Source organism: Notamacropus eugenii, chromosome 7, assembly GCF_028372415.1.
Source record: "Notamacropus eugenii isolate mMacEug1 chromosome 7, mMacEug1.pri_v2, whole genome shotgun sequence".
Lineage (NCBI taxonomy): Eukaryota > Metazoa > Chordata > Mammalia > Diprotodontia > Macropodidae > Notamacropus > Notamacropus eugenii.
This window is the reverse complement of record NC_092878.1, coordinates 151,869,443-151,887,414: the sequence shown is the minus strand read 5'-3', so window position 1 is coordinate 151,887,414 and position 17,972 is coordinate 151,869,443. Positions and strand designations below refer to the sequence as shown.

The 17,972-nt window shown below is 40.4% G+C and overlaps 1 protein-coding gene across 1 annotated transcript; it reads right to left on the bottom strand.

Annotated features, from left to right (window-relative positions):
* Positions 1–236: 236 nt before the first annotated feature.
* Positions 237–17,769, bottom strand: RCHY1 (ring finger and CHY zinc finger domain containing 1). The gene is made up of 9 exons (XM_072624237.1): positions 17,452–17,769; positions 13,190–13,309; positions 12,836–12,951; positions 5,526–5,604; positions 4,135–4,179; positions 3,971–4,029; positions 3,845–3,871; positions 2,348–2,468; positions 237–900 (listed from the first exon to the last, which is right to left on the bottom strand). The coding sequence occupies exons 1-9, from the start codon at positions 17,551–17,553 to the stop codon at positions 772–774; spliced, it is 798 nt and encodes a 265-aa protein (XP_072480338.1). The 5' UTR covers positions 17,554–17,769; the 3' UTR covers positions 237–771.
* Between the last annotated feature and the right edge of the window lie 203 nt (positions 17,770–17,972).

Sequence of the window (17,972 nt, the reverse complement as noted above, 5' to 3'; positions counted from 1 at the left end):
AACAAGACAGGGAATCACTGAGGCTAGATTTAAATGGTGGTAGAGCAAAATGCAGTCCCACCTAGCTTAGGTTAGTAAGTTCAGCATCTTGCAGCATACATATTTTATAAAACATCTCTCCTAGCTGTTACTGAAAAAAGAAATCAAAAGAATAAATGAATTCAAGTGAATCTGTTAGTCACTGTGTTATATTTGTAACCAACTTAATTTGAACTAGACAATGACCTTGGAAAAACTTTCTATGACAGACTATGCCAAGAGTTTTTTATTTGATGTTACACACTAAAATACACATTTATAGCATTCAAAAGGGACTGCTTTATAAAATCCTAAAGTTTATTTAGACAATAAGATAAACCCTAGTCTTACAATGCAGCCCTTAAGATAATTTTAATGTTAAGTACAGTTCTATTAAGAACTATTTATAGATTCTGAATGCATAGCTTTGCTTAAGAGGAAATGCAATGAAATTATACATTCTAATGAACATCAATTTCAAAGCAGAATGTCATCTGGGTCCTAAGTAACCTTGAAGGAATTTCCACTCAATGGGAGAGCTGCAGTTTTTGCGGAATAATAAAAATGACGACAACTCTATTGAGAGCCTGATCCCCAAGTCCCTAGAGTGGGAGGTTATGTTGTGACAAGACCACAAACACCACACTAATGTTTGTGACAGGATAGCAACAGGATACTAAGGAATGTCTCTCATTTCAGAAACGGTGGGGAGTCTTGAGAAGCAGCCCTTTCTCTGCGGTCTAGAGAGGCTGGTCACTGCTGCTCCAGAGGAATTGCACACTTTCCATCTTGGGCAGTATTATAGGACTCACAGCTCTTACACTTCATTCCTAATATGTGGAACTGGACTGTGGAGCGGGCACTGCAATCATTGCAGAGAATCTGTAACAACACAACAAAACAACAACCAAAAAGACCTTCAGGAAAAGAATTGTCTTTCCAAGAGTCCTGAGAAATATACAAATGTAATTCTGAAGACTTTAGAAGATACTTTATTTTTCTAAACTTTAAGTCCCAAAATGTCATTGACATCATTTCAAAGGACAATGGATTCAGAAAATCTAAATCTGTAACTGATCATTTAGTTTTCTTTAAAAAAAGTGTCATTTAAAAATGAGACTAAACCCTAGAAAGGGTGCATGGCATAGTGAATAGGGTGTCAAATGGGCTTAAAACCTGGGTTTAAGTCCTGCCTCTGACACAGCAGCCATGCGATTTCTGGGAGTTATTTAGGCCCTCAGTGCTAGAGGCAACTCTTATACCTAAAGGCTGCAGTGCCCTTGCACACGCACAGATGCAGAGACCTATATACAACCCAGAGAGGGCTCATCCTGTGGCACAGAGCCCTGAACAAAGCACTGGTCACCCTGACTCTGGGCTACACAAAAATCCCATCAGCCTATCTAGATGTCAAGAATTTTTAGATCAGCATCTTATCTTTCCTCTACACAGAAAAATTAACAGAAAATCTCATGCTAGCCATTAAAATATCCCTTCTTCCTTTTCAATCATGCTTGATGGCTTCTTATCTAGGCTCAATTAAGCATCAGAATTTCACAGCCAGAAGGCATGAAAAAATGAGGCTCAGAGTGGTCTGCTAAAACCCATCATAGCTGAAAATGCTTTAAGTGACCAGAAAAAAGTAAATTCAACTGAAAACAAAACAAACTCAAGAGTAACACAAACTCTAAAGAACAAGATACAAATCTGGCAGAATGTTTGTGCCTGTGGTCTGGCCCTCCCTGGGTCTGAGCAGGCCTCCTGACCTTAGGCTCGTTCTCTCCATAGACCACGCTTCCAGATAAAATGCTGTGGGTCACCAGTGAAAAAAGTTTAAGAAGCCCTGCTTTAGATGGACCAACATAGGTTCTAAACTTCTGTGCACAAGCACACAATTCTATTTTATATGCATATGTAATCCCCAGGCCAGCCCGGGATGGGGGCAGAAGAGACACTAGTATCATCCTTATGTCAGACAATCCTATAATATTTAAGGAGTCTGTTTGGGGGTAGTTTTAGTGGCTCTAGTTTGTTCTACCAAAAAAATGTTTTAGTGTACACAACAGTCATTCCTAGTGACAGAGTAAACTACAGAATACAGGGGGCAAAATCCAGCCATTTCTTCCCTTTTTATGTTTTCCATCAGCGAGATCCTCAAGAAGAATCAGATTTTTCTTAAAAGGATTATTAGAGATCAGAAAGCAAATAACCTTGAGCTATGATGTCATCTTTACAAATACTCCCAAGTGTCTATTTCAGAAGAGGAGGGGAGAAACAAGAGGAATTCATTGCTAGCTGTTAATAGTTCAAGAATGATTTGAATACTCACTTCCACAGTCATATTCTGATATTCTGTTGGCATTGGAGTTTGTGCAACTTCATCATCCAACTGGCGCCAATAGCGAGTCATGTCTAGAGCAGAGTGCATACATAATGGACACCTGTAGCCTCTAAGGACAAGGAAGAAAGAGGTTCTACCAACACAGGAGAGGATGTGTTGAGTCTACGAGGACAGCTAGGCCAGTGCACTGGCAGCCAATACACGAACCACCTGAGAGGGACATCTATCCTATCTGGGATGGGGAAAGTCGACAGTGTGCTCCCTTGTCCCAATGTTTAATCACCTCAGAATGAAGGGACTTCCTCACTTGGCTGTATTTATTGTTATAACTTTATTCCATGCTTTCTTTGGTCTTCTGAAGAGAACAACTATTTTGTTTTTTTCTGCAAAACAACTCCATAATAATAATAGATAATAATAAAAGCTAATATCTTACTACGAGCCAGGTACTAAGCACTTTATAATGATTATCTTATTTGAGTCTCAAAACAACAGCCCTGGGAGGCAGGTGCTGTTATGTTTTCCATCTTGTAGATGAGGAAACTGAAGCTAACAGAGGTTAAAGGGGTTGCACAGGGTCACAGTGAGTGTGTGTCTCAGGCTGAATCTGAACTCAGATTTTCCTGACTGAGCCACTTGGCAGCAATACGAGAAACTGGGCTACGCGTTAGCTCTTTCTGCCTGGTAATAAAAATGAGTCAATGCCTTCAAAAGAACAAAATAACATTAATCCCTCAAAGCATGCTGCTCCCCTTCTCCAAACTGACACGCCTAGCAGCTCACGTCTTGTACCCACTTTCAGCTTCTGCCCATTCATACGTGATTTATTAGGACCAGTCTGTGATTACCTGTCCTGTTTCAGGCTGTCAAGCCTCCCTACCTGGCAGGAAATGGATGACACCAGACAGTTCTGGACTAGGAACTGGAGACCAGGCCTCTAACTCTCTCCCTGACTCAGGAAAGTCAGTTTCTCAGAGCCTCAGTTTTCTTAGCAAGAAAGCAAGTCCTTTTAGCCCTAAGGCTACGTTGTAACCCAGGCTTGCACAACCTACAGCCTGAGGACTGCTTGCTAAAAACCAAAGAATTTCAGGTGGTCTCAAAAAATATAGAGGAAAATATTCCTTTTTTTGCAGGCTGCTTGAAACCCTTTGGTGTGCAGGTTGTGCAGACCTGTTGTAACCTGATGATAACGACTCACAAGTGTGCCACCAACAGCTACCTAATCCAGCCTTTTTCTCTGGCAGCGGCTGTACGACATGTCTGGAAAAAACAAGGATGTCTCTGGCATGAGGGCAAGTCTTTGGAGACAAAGTGCACTGGAGGCACAAAATGGGGTCTGACCAGGGCTCTGTGTACTTGGTCTCTCCCCCCAAGTAGAGGAACTAGCCTAGTTAACCTCTGATCTGTCTTTCTCCCAGGAGCCTGGAGACCAAAGATGTTATTAAACTGATAAAATGTAGGACTGCCAGAATGTACAATACTCACCCTTTTAACATTTCTTCATAACATGTTCTGAAAGAAAATAAATTTTTGTTAAATTAAAATTTATTCATAAAGTTGCTTATGCTTTAATATTTTATAGAAAAACGAAAAAAGGTTCCTTTTACCCACCTGTGTAGAAGATGTCCACAGGGCAAGACATGAGCAACTACACGGGACGTATGAATGTCCTGCAAAAGAAGCAAGCACTAATGTTAAATCTAACCCAATGTAAAGATCCAGAAGGACTGAAGAGCTGAGGGAAACAAGACATGACAAAATAAAATGAAACTCACCTCTAAACATATGGGACAATTCTGCCTGGAGACATTCTCAATGCACTGTTTAAAAACAAACAGTTATTTTTTTTTTTTTAATTCACAACTGAATCAAAGATTGTTTCTGAGCCACAAAGAAGCAAAGGTCAAGTACTGGCTAATCTAAGAGCTAGGAGGAAATGTATTTCTCTACACTGGAATATAAACTGTACATACAAAGAGATCTATACACAGACATACGGAGAAGGGAGAAGAGAAAGAGAAATGGAGAAGGGACAGAAAGCAAGAGGAGAAGCCTCCATGAGGAGATGAACTACAGTAGGGATCATGAGTTAAAACGAGAAGGAGATGGATGGGAAAGACATTGTAGAGGTGGTTCAACAGGATCTTAGCAATTTGCGATTAGATATAGCTAAGGGGAAGCAAGAGTCCAGGGTGACAGCGTGTTCTCAAACCTGAAGGGCTCAGACAGTAACAGACCTTTGAAATAGGGCAGAAATTTAGGGGAGGGAAGCAGGTTCAAAGCACAGGCTGTTAAAAAGAATGCCAATGATTTCTAAAAACCTCCATCAGTTAAGATTTGACAACACTGCACTACATGTGACATTATGTTAAATATTCTTTAAAGGTTTTGAAGAAAAGGCAAGGGAGTTCAGTGACTTTGAAGGGTCTCTCACCAGCACTCTTGCAATGGCCCCCTAACTCCTGTCCCTGTCTCCAGGCTCTTCCCTCCAACAAACCACTCAGTGCATTCCAATCAGACTGACTATCCTCATGTACAGCACTGATCATATCACTTTACTCCTAAAAGACCTTCAAAGATTCCTTGCCAATCTAGTAAAAACCCAACTTGCTCAGCCTGGCATAATGGGGACTTCCACAACCGACTCGCTTTTCTCACTACTTGCCTTCTTTATCCTCGAGTCAAGCCAAACTCCTTAGGCCCCCATTTCTTACCTCTGCACATCCCTTCAGTTCCCAAAGCCTGAAAAGTCTTTCAATACTTTTTGAACCACACTCTCTCTCCTCCTTCCCCATCCACCCCAAAACCCACAGATTCTCAATCGTGGAAACCTAGCTAGAAAAAGGCTTTCACAAAGCTTTTCCCAATTTTACAGCCCTCATCCCAAGAACATTTGTCTCTTTCTCAATAAGCATCAGGGCAGTGGGTTGGTTCCCAAATTCTCTGCATGTCCTACTCAGTCTATTTGTATTGCGGTCATTTGTGTGGGAGTCTTAGCTGCTTTTCCAGCCCCCAAGTTTTTCAAAAGTAGGTACATTTCCTTATTTATCTTTGTTTCTGCTCTGATTTTACTTTATTTCTTAATATGTAGTTTCAAATAATAAATCTTGGTGGATATGCATGTAAAACTCTGAAAATGTGCCTAAAAGTACTTTGCTTTCTGTACCTTGTGATGACCTTGGAGACTCAAGGATAAGCAGAGGTTACATTTCAAACAGTGAAAAAATTCTTCCTTTGGACCAATCCTGATAATTGAAAGAGACAGAGAAAGTGATGAAGACCAAGGCAAAAAAGTTAGGGTTAATATTACCACAATTTTAAAAATTCCTTTTTAAATTAAAGAAAGCCACTTAAATTCTATCTCAAATTGGAAACTTAAACCCTGAGTTTTCCAAAGTCAAATGACTGAGAAATGAACAAAATTAAATTATAAAGAAATAAATCCTAACCATAAAGAAAATCAAACATTATAAACAAATACCAAGAATCTTTTCCTAAAATAAAAATGTAGTAGATTTAAGATCAATGGCATTTTATTTTCTGAAACAAACCCAAACTAATTTCTACATTAGCAAATATGCAGAATCTAGTATCAGATAATTTCCTATCAAAAATTTTTCTTCATCCCAAATTCAATCTCCTATGTAGTTGTTTCATAGTTTTCATTATTCTGTATTTTGGAATAGTTTTTCCCACTATAGAGAATATTCCTATTGGAATTGGAATTCCTAATTGGAATCAAATAGTAAGCAATCTTTCCCTTTACACACATACACACATACACACATACACACACACACACACACACACACACACACACACACACTGATGCATCCATTTAATTAAGTGCATGTCAGAATGGTATAGTGGAGTCATTACTTTGCTCATCAAAAGCTCTTATTTTTTCATTTCTTCACTTAACACTGGGAAAATGACAGCCTTAAAATGAGCACTGGCTTTCCTGGAAAACTCAGTGTCAGGAAACGGGCACTGCAATTTCCTCAAAGCAATCCAGCCCTCTTATCCTCCTCCTTTTCAACTCTGGACTCAACTGCCCTCTCCCTGTCTGGTCTGTATCAGACAGTCATACTGGTGGAAAAGCTCTCCTAGGGAGTCTACCTGCCAAAACAAACCCAGGGACTATTATGAACACAATTACAAAACACTTTCCACACAAATAAAGTCAGATATAAATAATGGGAAAAATATCAGCTGCTGGTTGGTAGGCTGAGCTAATATAATAAAAATGACAATTCTACCTCAATTAACGTATTCAGTGCCAAAACAATCAAACTACCAGAAAATTACTGTGTAGAGCTAGAAAAAACAATAACAAAATTCATCTGGAAGAAGAAAAGTTCCAGAATATCAGGGAATTAATGAAAAGAAATGCTAGGGAAGGTGGCCTTGCCACACCAGATCTCAAATTGTATTATGAAGCAGCAATCATCAAAACCACTTGGTACTGGCTAAGAAACAGAAGGGTAGACAAGTGGAAAAGGTTAGGTATGCAAAAACACAACAGTCTGATAATAGCAATCTACTATTTGATAAATCCAAAGATTCAAGCTTGTGGGATAAGAACTCACTGTTTAACAAAAAACTGCTGAGAAAACTGGAAAACAATTTGTCAGAAACTAGGTATAGAACAACATCTTACACCCTACACCAAGATAAGGTCAAAATGGGTACATAATTTAGATATAAAGACTGATACTATAAGCAAACTAGGAAAGCATGGAATAGTTTATCTGTCAGATCTACGGAGAAGGGAAGAATTTATGACCAAGAAATAAGAGAACTTTATGAAGTGCAAAATGGATGATTTTAATTACATTAAATTGAAAAAGTTTTTTGTACAAAACCAAAGCAACCAAGATTAGAAGGAAAGCAGAAAGCTGGGAAACAATCTTTACAGCAACTTTCTCTGATAAAGGTCTCATTTCTAAAATATATAGCAGCCTGAGTCAAATTTATAAGAATATAAGTCATTCCCCAATGGGTAAATGGTCAAAGGATATGAATAGGCAGTTTTCAGAGGAAGAAATTAAAGCTACCTATATGAAAATATAGATATCTATATGAAAAATGTTCTAAATCACTATTGGTTAGAGAAATGCAAATCAAAACAACTCTGGGGTACCACATTATACCTATCGGATTGGCTAACGGTGACAAAACAGGAAGACGATAAATGCTAGAGATGGGAAAATTGGAACACTAACACATTGCTAGTGGAGTTGTGAACTCATTCAACCATTCTAGAGAGCAATTTGGAATTATGCCCAAAGGGCTACAAAAATGTGCATACCCATGTGCATGACCCAACAATACCACTTCTAGGGCTGTATCCCAAAGAGATCCTAAAAAGGGGAAAAGGACCCAGATGTACAAAAATATTCATAGCAGCTCTTTTTGTGGTGACCAAGAATTGGAAATTGAGGGGATATCCATGAAGAAGTTGTAGTATATGAATGTAATGGAATACCATTGTGCTATAAGAAATGAACAGGTAGACTTCAGAAAAAGCTGGAAAGACTACAATGAACTAATGCTGAGTGAAATGAGCAGAACCAGGACAACACTATACACAGTAACAGCCACACTGTGCAATGACTGACTTTGATAGACTTAGCTCTTCTCAGCAACGCAAGGATCTAAGACATCTCCAGAAAACTCATCATGAAAAGATGTTCTCCATATCCAGAGAAAGGGTTTTAGAGTCTGAATGCAGAGGGATTTTTCTTTTGTTGTTTTGTTTCTTCTTTAAAATGGTTCCTTCCATTAGATCTAATTCTTCTTTACATCATGATGAACAAGAAAATATTTAATTTGAATGTCTAAGTTAAAGCCTATATCAGATTGCACACCATTTTGAGAAGAGGGGAGGAGAGGAAGAGAAAATTTGAAACTCAAAATCTTATGGAAGTAAATGTTGAAAACTAAAAATAACTAGGAAAGAAGGAAGGAAGAGAGAGTGGGGAAGAAAGAAAGACAGAAAGACAGAAAGAGAGAGAAAGAGAGCGCAAGAGAGAGAGCAAGAGAGAGGGAGAGCGCGCGAGAGGGAGAGAGAGAGAAAGAGAGAGAGAAAGGCAGAGAAAGAGAGAAAGAGAGAGAGAGAGAGAAAGAGAAAGGGAGAGAAAGAGAGAGAAAGAGAGAGAGAAAGAGAAAGGGAGAGAAAGAGAGAGAGAGAAAGAGAAAAAGAAAGAAAAGAGAAAGAAAGAAAGGGCTCTGCCACATCCATCCAAATACTGGAATGTTGGCATCTGGGCAGCAGACATTTGTATGCCTAGTCTTTCCTGTACAGGTGAGCAGGACAAACTCCCTGGTTAACTACTTCTTAATTTTTCCAACACAACTGACTGCTTAGTGCTACAAGTATTCTTTCATGCCCAAAGGAGATGGCTCTCACAGGGATAGTCCCACACACTGGGAAGTAGTTACTGATGTCCCCAGAGGCATAAGCCAGAACAAAGGCTATTCCCCTATATAGCAACTAGTAGAAGTATGGCCAAAATTTTTAAAAATGCAAGAGGAGAGTTAATTCTATGTATAAGTACAGGTAAATCATTTGCCTCTCAGTTCCTCGCTTTTCTTAACTAGATTATCTTCTTATGGTTCTAAAGTACTATGAAAGCAGGTCACATGGAGTAACATGAATGAATTTTAACTAACAGGTAATTCCCATTCACGCACAATGCTTGACGTGAGGAAACTTTTACTTACACAATCATTTATGACCTTTGGTTAATATGTAACAACAGTTATTGGCAACAAACAAAATGTTTAACAACAACGTGTAGCAAGTGCTCACTGAACTGATCGTAGCACTGCAGACACTGAGGAGCAAAGGAAGAAAAGCTCTATCCTGGTTGCTTTCCTTTCTTCTTCATACAGATGCAAGCAAATCTTCCCTTTCAAGAACTGGCTCAAAACTGACATTTTCCAGACTCACACCACTGATGTCTGAGTCATCTTACTTCTGCATTCTCTCAGCATTTACACTGTAGTTTCCAATTTACAGTTCAGTTGTTGTCATTCAGTCGTAACCAACTCTTCACGCCCCTGTGGACCACAGAATGTCCATATTGTTCGTAGTGTTTTCTTGGCAAGTGTGCTGCAGAGGCTTGCAATTTCCTTCTCCGGTAGATTAAGGAAAACAGAAGTTGAGTGACTTGCCCAGGGTCACACAGCTAGTAAGAGTTTGAGGCCATATTTGAACTTAAGTTGCACTAACTCCAGGCCCAGTGCTCTATGCACTGCACCACCTTGCTGCCTTTACAGTTCAGTATGATCCATCTATCTAGCCCTGACAGTCATTCATTCTCCATTCTCTCCTTTATATGTGGGATGGCCCTGATCATCAAGATCATCTAGATTTTCCACAATCCCAAACTTTGAGAGTGATAAGAGAACTCAGCAGTCAACTAGTCTAACCTAGAGACTAGTAATCACTCACTCACTTTTAGAGAACATGATAAAAGAAAGAACATGCAGGCAAACACTGACATGGACCCTAGATTTTAAGAAGGCAGAAGGGCTGATTCAAAGGGAAGATAAGTAGGATCTTATAGACTAAAAGATTTCAAGAGAGGTCAGCCCAAGAGGAATAGCTGCTCAAGAATAAAATTCTGAAGACACCAAGAGAAAAAATGTCAATGAGGGCAGAAAATGGGATTGGCCTGGACAAGCTCAATGTGGATGCATCAACCAATTTATATTTCAAAAATAAATTTGTAGAAGGTAGCAAGGCTAGGCACCAGAGGACAAAACTAAGAAAGCATAACACAGGTGCCTATGGTCCTTCTGAAGGACTTATGATGAAAGGTGCTGTTTTCCAGAGAAAGAACTGATAGAGCCGGAATGCAGAATGAAAATGCTTCTGCTTCACTTTATTTTGGGGCTGTTGGGTATTTTTAAAGTCTGTGGTTTTTTTCCCCACAGTATGACCTAAATGGAAATGTATTTTGCATGACTACACATGTATATATAACCTACATCAAATGGTCTGCCTTCTCATGGTGGGGAGAGATTTTGGAACTCAAAATTTGAAAAAAACAATATTAAAATTGTTTTTACTGGTAATTAAAGGAAAACATTTTAAATTACAAGAAAAAAAATAACACTGATCAGTGCCAAATCTCAGAAGGCACCACAGCTAGTGAGGGAGGGTAAAGACAACAAAAAGATATGAAGTCTGAAAAGAAATAAAGTCAATGTGACTGTATTCCCTAGGAAAACTCCAGAATGGTTCAACAAAGACATGATGGGAAAGCTGTGATTACAATGGGCTGGAGTGGCTCCCTCAAGAACAGGTCAAACCAGACTAACCTGACTTCCCCATTAGGCAGGGTCACTCCACAAGTATTAACGTTCAAGGCAGGCGAAGATGGTGTAAGTGCTAGACTTGGGAGTCAGGAAGACTTAGAAATAGACCTGGATGGAAATATACTCAGATCATTAAGAGACCACAAAACACTGCTGGTCTGATGGCATGGGCCATAGGCTAAGGCTAAATGGGCACTTTTTGGGGGGAGGCGGGAGAGGGTTGAAGCAGCTGAAATCCTTTCAGCAAAATACACACTGCAATTCATATTAACTTAGGAGAATGGTGATTCAGTGTCCACCTCCTCACCAGCTGCCTGACCAGAGGGAGAACCTGCCACCAAGTTCTGGAGGGTGACCCCTAAAAGCTGGGATCCTGCTGAACCCCTTAGTAAGCTCCTCACTTAACTCACCACATCAAGGAGGCCTCAATCACATTTTACCAGCTGCCTGGCACCTCAGATGACCTATTCAAAAGACCACTTAAGCTGAGATATTCAGAATCATTTAGGATATAAAATGTTTTAAATTCACCAGAGGCAGTTTTTCTTGTAAGAACTACAAGTAATAGGCAGGCAGAATTAAATGCAAAAAAAAAAAAAATACAAAACAAACAAAAACCTTACACAACTAGCAGATTTACAGTGTTATTCTTTCAAAGCAATCTCCTTGGGAAGCCACCTCAACAAAATCATGCTTAAGGTATTTTTAAAAAATGGCTTTTGAAGAAGGATTACCTTCAGAACTACACAGAAAATTCAATTTTATAACTCTGTAGTTCCCTCATTTTTGAACAGTATTAACGCAACCCAAATGTCTTTTTACCTTATTCACCAGACTTGGCTATAAAGTTATTGGTGTTATTTAGTCAATCAGTCATGTCTGACTTTTTGTGACCCCACTTGGGGTTATCTTGGCAAAGATAGTGAAGTGGTTTGCCATGTCCTCCTCCAGCTCATTTTACAGATGAGGAAACTGAGGCAAACAGAGTAAAGTGACTTTCCCAGGGTCACTCAGCTAAAAAGTGTTGATCTGAATCCAAATTTGAACTCAGTCCTTGAGTCAGTGCTCTATCCACTGCACCATCTAGCTGCCCTGGCTATAAATTACAGTTACAAAAATCTAAAGCCAGTCTCAATGAATAAAGATTTGCCACCACTGGGATATTTGGGACAACAGGCTGCTGCCTTCGAAGAGTTCAAAAAGCATATTGATGAGTTTCCTTAGAATATGTAACAGTACAGTAGCTAAACATTATAAAGTCACACTACACATATAAAATGTACCAGGCAAAACAAAATTTCCTAGTTTTAAGATTTTTCGGTTATCCGTGAAAAAGGAGGACGTAAGCTCCACTTTCCAATGGCTATGTATTTTAAGAGTAAAGAAAACATATGGAAAAACTGGCAAACTGAAATGTCTGACCTGACTCAATTCACAGAGGCTCCTATGGATGGGAAAGTCCAAAGCAGGGTTTATTCTAGCTGTGAACTGCATTCTGTTCATTTTGATTACTTATAAGCTTTCCTTATTCAATTTTCTAACTCCCATAAAACTTTTTGAAAACGTCTTTTACTTAAAAAAAAAAAAAAACCTTTTATAATTTTCTGTATAGTTATAGAAAAGCAATCATCATAGCTCAATAACAAGGCAGCAGATTTTCCTTTTAAAATGTCTGAAGTGTCTTAGCGTATACCAACAAACCTAAAAGTAACTTGTTTATGTTTAATTAAGTAACCAATATTCTTTAGGGGCATTCTAATTATTTACTAGCAAGGTATAAAATTATAAGACTTCTTATGTTGAATCAAAACCTCTAAATTATACATTAGTTTATTTATTTCCCAAATCCAAGAGTCTGCAGCACTTTTTAAAAACCTGTTAGGAAAAGCACCATAGAAATTAAATATTTATCTTAATGTTTGGTGAGAAATTGCTTTCAAACAGCAATCTTCCTACGCCTACAAGTTTTACAGACAGACGGATGCAGACGTAGATACGTCACTTATTTTACAGAAGTGTTTTACCTCAGTTTCTTCTTAAACATCTGGCCTGAAAATATTTGTTTACAGCAGAAGTTTGAAAAGTTAAAGCCACAGCAACGATCTTTAAAATAAGGTAATGGAGGAAGGGACAGTTTACATACAGTACCTACAAATTCCACACTTCTCACAATGGTACTGCTTCTTGTCTTTGTCAAAGAGGTGGCATATGTCGCAATAATATTCTCCAAACACAGTGCTACATTCTTCACAAGTCTGTTGAGCCTATGAGAAAATAGGACAGAAAATATTTAAAATAAATTTCCATATCGTGCTGAAGCAGAATTCTAATACTCCCAATTACAAGTTCTTGTCAAAGAACATTGATATTTTTAACTCATTTGAACTGATTAAATTAAATCTCAAGATTAAAAGTGCATTTTCCCACATAGAGACACAGGAACTTTCTGATCATCTCCAGATAAAAGCACTCACAAAACAGAAATGGATCATAAGGCCTTACACTCTGAACTTTGCCACACTCGGCACATAATACTTCTTTCACTTTAAACCGATCCAGAGGATGATCTTCTTTGTCATCATGGCATAAGCGGCAGATGTAAAGTTTATCACAGCAAGGAGCCTATCCAAAAGAAGAAAAGATTTCAACGTATTAAAAAAAGAAAACTTTTTTCTTTCTTTTTTCTTCACATTCTGCAATGGAAGTCAACAAGCCTGTGTCTGAATTCCACCTCAGCCACTTATGAGCTGTGACCAAACTAAGTCAAGAAAGAGACCAGAAAAATGAGCTAACAATAACAAAACCAAAAAAGAATCTGATCATATAAAGTTACTATGTTATTAACAGGGAAGATTAAAACAAAACTCAGAAGAAGACAACAAAGTCAAGTGCTACATTCAAAACCACCAAGAAAAATGTGACAGTCTTAGGCCCAAAAAGAATTCCTGAAAGGGCTCAAACACGAATTTTAAAATCAGATGAAAGAGGTAGAGGAAAAATATGAGTAAAAAAAATGAAAATGATGCAAGAAAATCATGAAAAACACCAATAGTTGCACAAAAGAGGCACAAAAAAGTACTAAAGAAAATAACACCTTAAAAAACAGAACAGGCCAAATGGTAAAAGAGGCACAAAAATCCAATGAAGAGAAGTCTTTAAAAAGCAGAATTGGCCAAGTGGAGGCTAATGACTCCATGAGACATCAAGAAAAAATAAGACAAAATCAAAAGAATGAAAAGATAGAAAAAAGTTTGAAATATCTTCTTGGAAGAACAACTGACCTGGAAATATATCAAAGAGACAGAATTTAAGATTTAAGATTTACCTGAAAGCTATGATCAAAAAAAGAACCTAGACATTACCTTTCAAGAAATTATCAAGGAAAACTTCTCTGATATCCTAGAACCAGAGGGTCAAACAGAAATTCAAAGGATCCAACACTCTCCTCCTGAGTGAGATCCCAAAACAAAAGCTCCCAGGAATACTGAAGCCAAATGCCAGAGCCACCAGGCCAAGGAGAAAATACAGCAAGCAGTCAAAAAGAAATAATTCAAATACCATGGAGCGACGGTCACGATAAGACAAATTTTTGCACTTTCTACATTAAAAGACTGAAGGACTTAGGATATCTGAGAGGGCAGAGGAGCTAGGATTACAATCAATAATCACCTATCCAGAAAACTGACCATAATTCTTCAGGGGGAAAAATGGGTATTTAATTAAATAGAGGACTTTCAAGCATTCCTGATGAAAAGACCAGAGCAGAATAGAAAATCTGACTTTCAAATACAAGACTCAAGAGAAGCATAAAAAGGTACACACAGGAAAGAGAAACCATAAGCGATTCAATAAGGTTAAACTGTTTCCATTCCTACATGGAAAGATGACAACTTGTAATTCAATGGGATGATTTCAAAAAAATAAAACTAAGGAGTGAGGAAAAGGAGTGGGAGAAATGTGAAAGGAAAGGTAAAATGGGGTAACATATCTCACATAAAAGAGGCTCAAAAGAGCTTTTACATCAAAGGATGTGGCAACAGCATTTGAACCTTACTCTCAGTCACAACTGCTCAAAGAGGAAATAACATACACACTCGAATGGGTATAGAAATCAACATTACCCTACAGGAAAGTTGGAGGATAAGGGAATAAGAAAAAGGGGGACGGGGGAAGACTGATAGGATGGCAGAATGGGGACACAGTAGTCAGAAGCAAAACACTTTCAAGGCTGGATAGGGTGAAAGGAAAGAATAGGATAAATGAAGAAAATAGGATGGAGGGAAATACACAGTAATCTTAACTGTGAAAAAATTTTATAGCAAGTTTCTCTGATAAAGGCCTCATTTCTTAAATATGTAGAGAACTGAGTCAAATATGTAAGAATGCAAGCCATTCCTCAAACGATAAATGGCCAAAGGATATGAACAAGTAGCTTTCAGTCCAAGAAATCAAAGCTACCTATAATCATATGAAAAAATGTTCTCAATCACTGTTAACTAGAGCAACGCAAGATGCCACCCCAAACCCTAGCAGATTGACTAATATGACAAAAAGGAAAAGGATAAATGTTGGAAGGGTTGGGGGCAAGACACTAACACACTGTTGGTGAAGTTGTGAACTGACGTAACCATTATGGAGAACGATTTGGAACTATGCCCAAACAGCCATAAAACTGTGCATAACCCTTTGATCCATCCATAGGAGGTCTGTATCCCAAAGAGATTTTTAAAAAAAACAACAAGGGAGAGGACCTATATGTAGAAAAATATTTATGGCAGTTCTTTTTGTGTGGGCAAAGAACTGGAAAAATGAGGGGATGTCCGTCACTTGGGGAATGGCTGAACAAGTTGTGGTACATGACTGTGACGAAATATTACTGTGCTTTAAAAATGATGAGCAGGATGTTCTCAGAAAAACCTTGAAATACTTACATGAACTGATGGCAAAGTGAAATAAGCAGAATTAAGAGAACACTGTACACAGTAATAGCAATACTGTATTCAATCAATTGGGAATGACCTATTTTCAGCAATACAATCAAAGACCTGAAGGACCTATGATGAAAAACTCCACCCACCTCCAGAGAAAGAACTGATGAAGTCTGAATGCAGATCAAAGCCTTTTTAAAATTCTTCTTTATTTTTGGGGGGTTATTTTTGATCTGTGTTTTCTTTCACATGACTAATATGGAAATGTTTTGCATGACTACACACGTATAACCTTTATCAAATTGCTTGCTGTCTCAGGGAGGTAGGAGGGAAGGGAAATGAGGGAGAGAATCAGGAACTCAACATTTAAAAAAAAAGTTGTTTTTACATGTAATCGTAAAAAAATAAAGTATTAAACTGAAAGAAAGAGAAGTCTCTATCTTAATTACATAGTTAAACTACCAGTCCCCTGGTAAGTGAAATCCCACCCTTAAACAAAATGAGACACTCAGAGGTCTCTGGAAAGGTAACAAAAGGAGACACTAAGGCAGATCAGACGAAAGGAAACCCAGTGATTCAGTTAAACAAAGCTCCCCTGAATTGAACATGCCCACCAGCCAATTCTCAGGGTGGGCCTGGAGCTCTTCCATAAATGAGGTGAACAGAGAATGAAGACAAGACCCCAAGGCTTTAGTCTGGTGGAGGGAATTATGATCTTTACAATAACATAATTGCTTTTGTTTTTCTTTTCGTGTGACAAGTCCTTGGAGTAAATCACAACCTCCTGGGTCTTCATATATAAACTGGGGAAGGGAGAGAGGCAGAGACGCTTGCCTTGGTGGGATGGATGGCGCTAGTCCAAGACTCAGACACTCACAAGCTAGAAGACCTGCAGGAAGTCACCTAACCTGCTGTAGGGGGAAGCAACGTAGGATCTCTGGCTGCTTTTATTTTAGTGTAATCAAATGCCTCTGACTGAATAACGTGATTAAAGACGATTTTCCCACCCACTAACGGGTCTGGAAGATCTGCAGGATTGTGCTAGAGGCGCTGGTTCTCAAGGGTTGCACTGGGCTCTGGCTCTAAAAAATGTACAAATACCGAGTTGAGGTTTCACTTTAGGGCTTGGATTTTGGAAGAAACTTTCTGTCTGCCAGATGAGACTCTGGGCAGCTGCTAAGCAGCCCCTTTTCCCCCCTGCTGTGAAAACCCGGATGTCGGGGCTTCCCTCTCTGGTCAGCCAGCTGGGAGACCAAGTTATCTCGGGCTGAAGTTCTAGGTGCTGACCTCCGCCCCTGAACTAAGTGGAAGACACCTGTGCTTGATTAAGGGGATGGACGAACCTGTACCGCAGGCCCTCCGGGTACATCGGGTGCGTGGTCGCACCTCTTTGCCTCAGTTTCCCCACCTGTAAAATGGGCTGAGCTCTGAAGGCCTTTAAACAAGGCTGACCACGTGATAAGGATAAAGACAGCGGGTGGCAGCGCGGCCTCGGCTCCGTGTGCCTCAGTTTCCCCACCTGTAAAATGGGCTGAGCTCTGAGAGCCTTTAAACAAGGCTGGCCGCGTGATAAGGATGAAGACAGCGGGTGGCAGCGCGGCCTCGGCTCCGTGTGCCTCAGTTTCTCCCGCTGTCCCCCCGACCCCCACCACAAGGCCGCGGCTCTCTTTGCGTGCCCCCGGCATACAGCAGTCGCTTAATAAACGCACAGGGCCCAGCCCTCGCTGCCAACCCTTGGGCCCCTCCATCCCCGTCCCCGGGCGCCCGGGCACCCCCGGCACAGATGGCAGCCCCCGTCGGGGCAGCCCTGGCCCTTCCCTCCCCCACCGCTGTCACCTTGAGGAAGCATCCGCGGTCGTAGTGTTTGCAGCCCCGACGCGCTCGTCCCCCGCTGCCGCCGCCATCTTCGCTCTCCACGGCCACCTCCGCCGTCGCCATCTCCTACCCCTCCTCCCGCCCGGCGCCGGATCCGAGGCCGCGCTGGAGCTGGAGCCGGGGCCGGGGCCACAGCTCAGCCGCGGCCCCTCTAGGCCGCCACCGCCTCTACGGCCGGGCCGCGCAGCCGCACCAGCCGAGGCGCCGCGGCGCACGTGATGGCGCCGGGAGGCACGTGATCCCGCTCCGAACAGCCGAACTTCCGCTTCGCGGAGAGACCGGGCGGAAGAGGAAGGAACCGTCCGCCAATGGCGTTCGGATTAGACACCCTTGTACCGCCCCCGGAGATGGGAATTGGTCATCAAGGCAAGCAATACCCGGCTTATCCCCTGCACCTCTCCCATTGGCTGGAGGCTGTGAAACCCCGCCTCCACCTTTATGCTTCTACGAAAGGAGTGGCTGGAACATCAAGGAGCGCTGCT

Excerpts from the sequence above, each read along its gene's own strand:
- RCHY1 (XM_072624237.1), bottom strand. The coding sequence starts at position 17,553 with ATGGCGACGGCGGAGGTGGCCGTGGAGAGCGAAGATGGCGGCGGCAGC. Across the intron at positions 13,310-17,451 it reads ACCGCGGATGCTTCCTCAAG|GCTCCTTGCTGTGATAAACT; the intron begins GTGACAGCGGTG and ends TCTTTTGGATAG. Across the intron at positions 901-2,347 it reads ATCAGAATATGACTGTGGAA|ATTCTCTGCAATGATTGCAG; the intron begins GTGAGTATTCAA and ends GTGTTGTTACAG.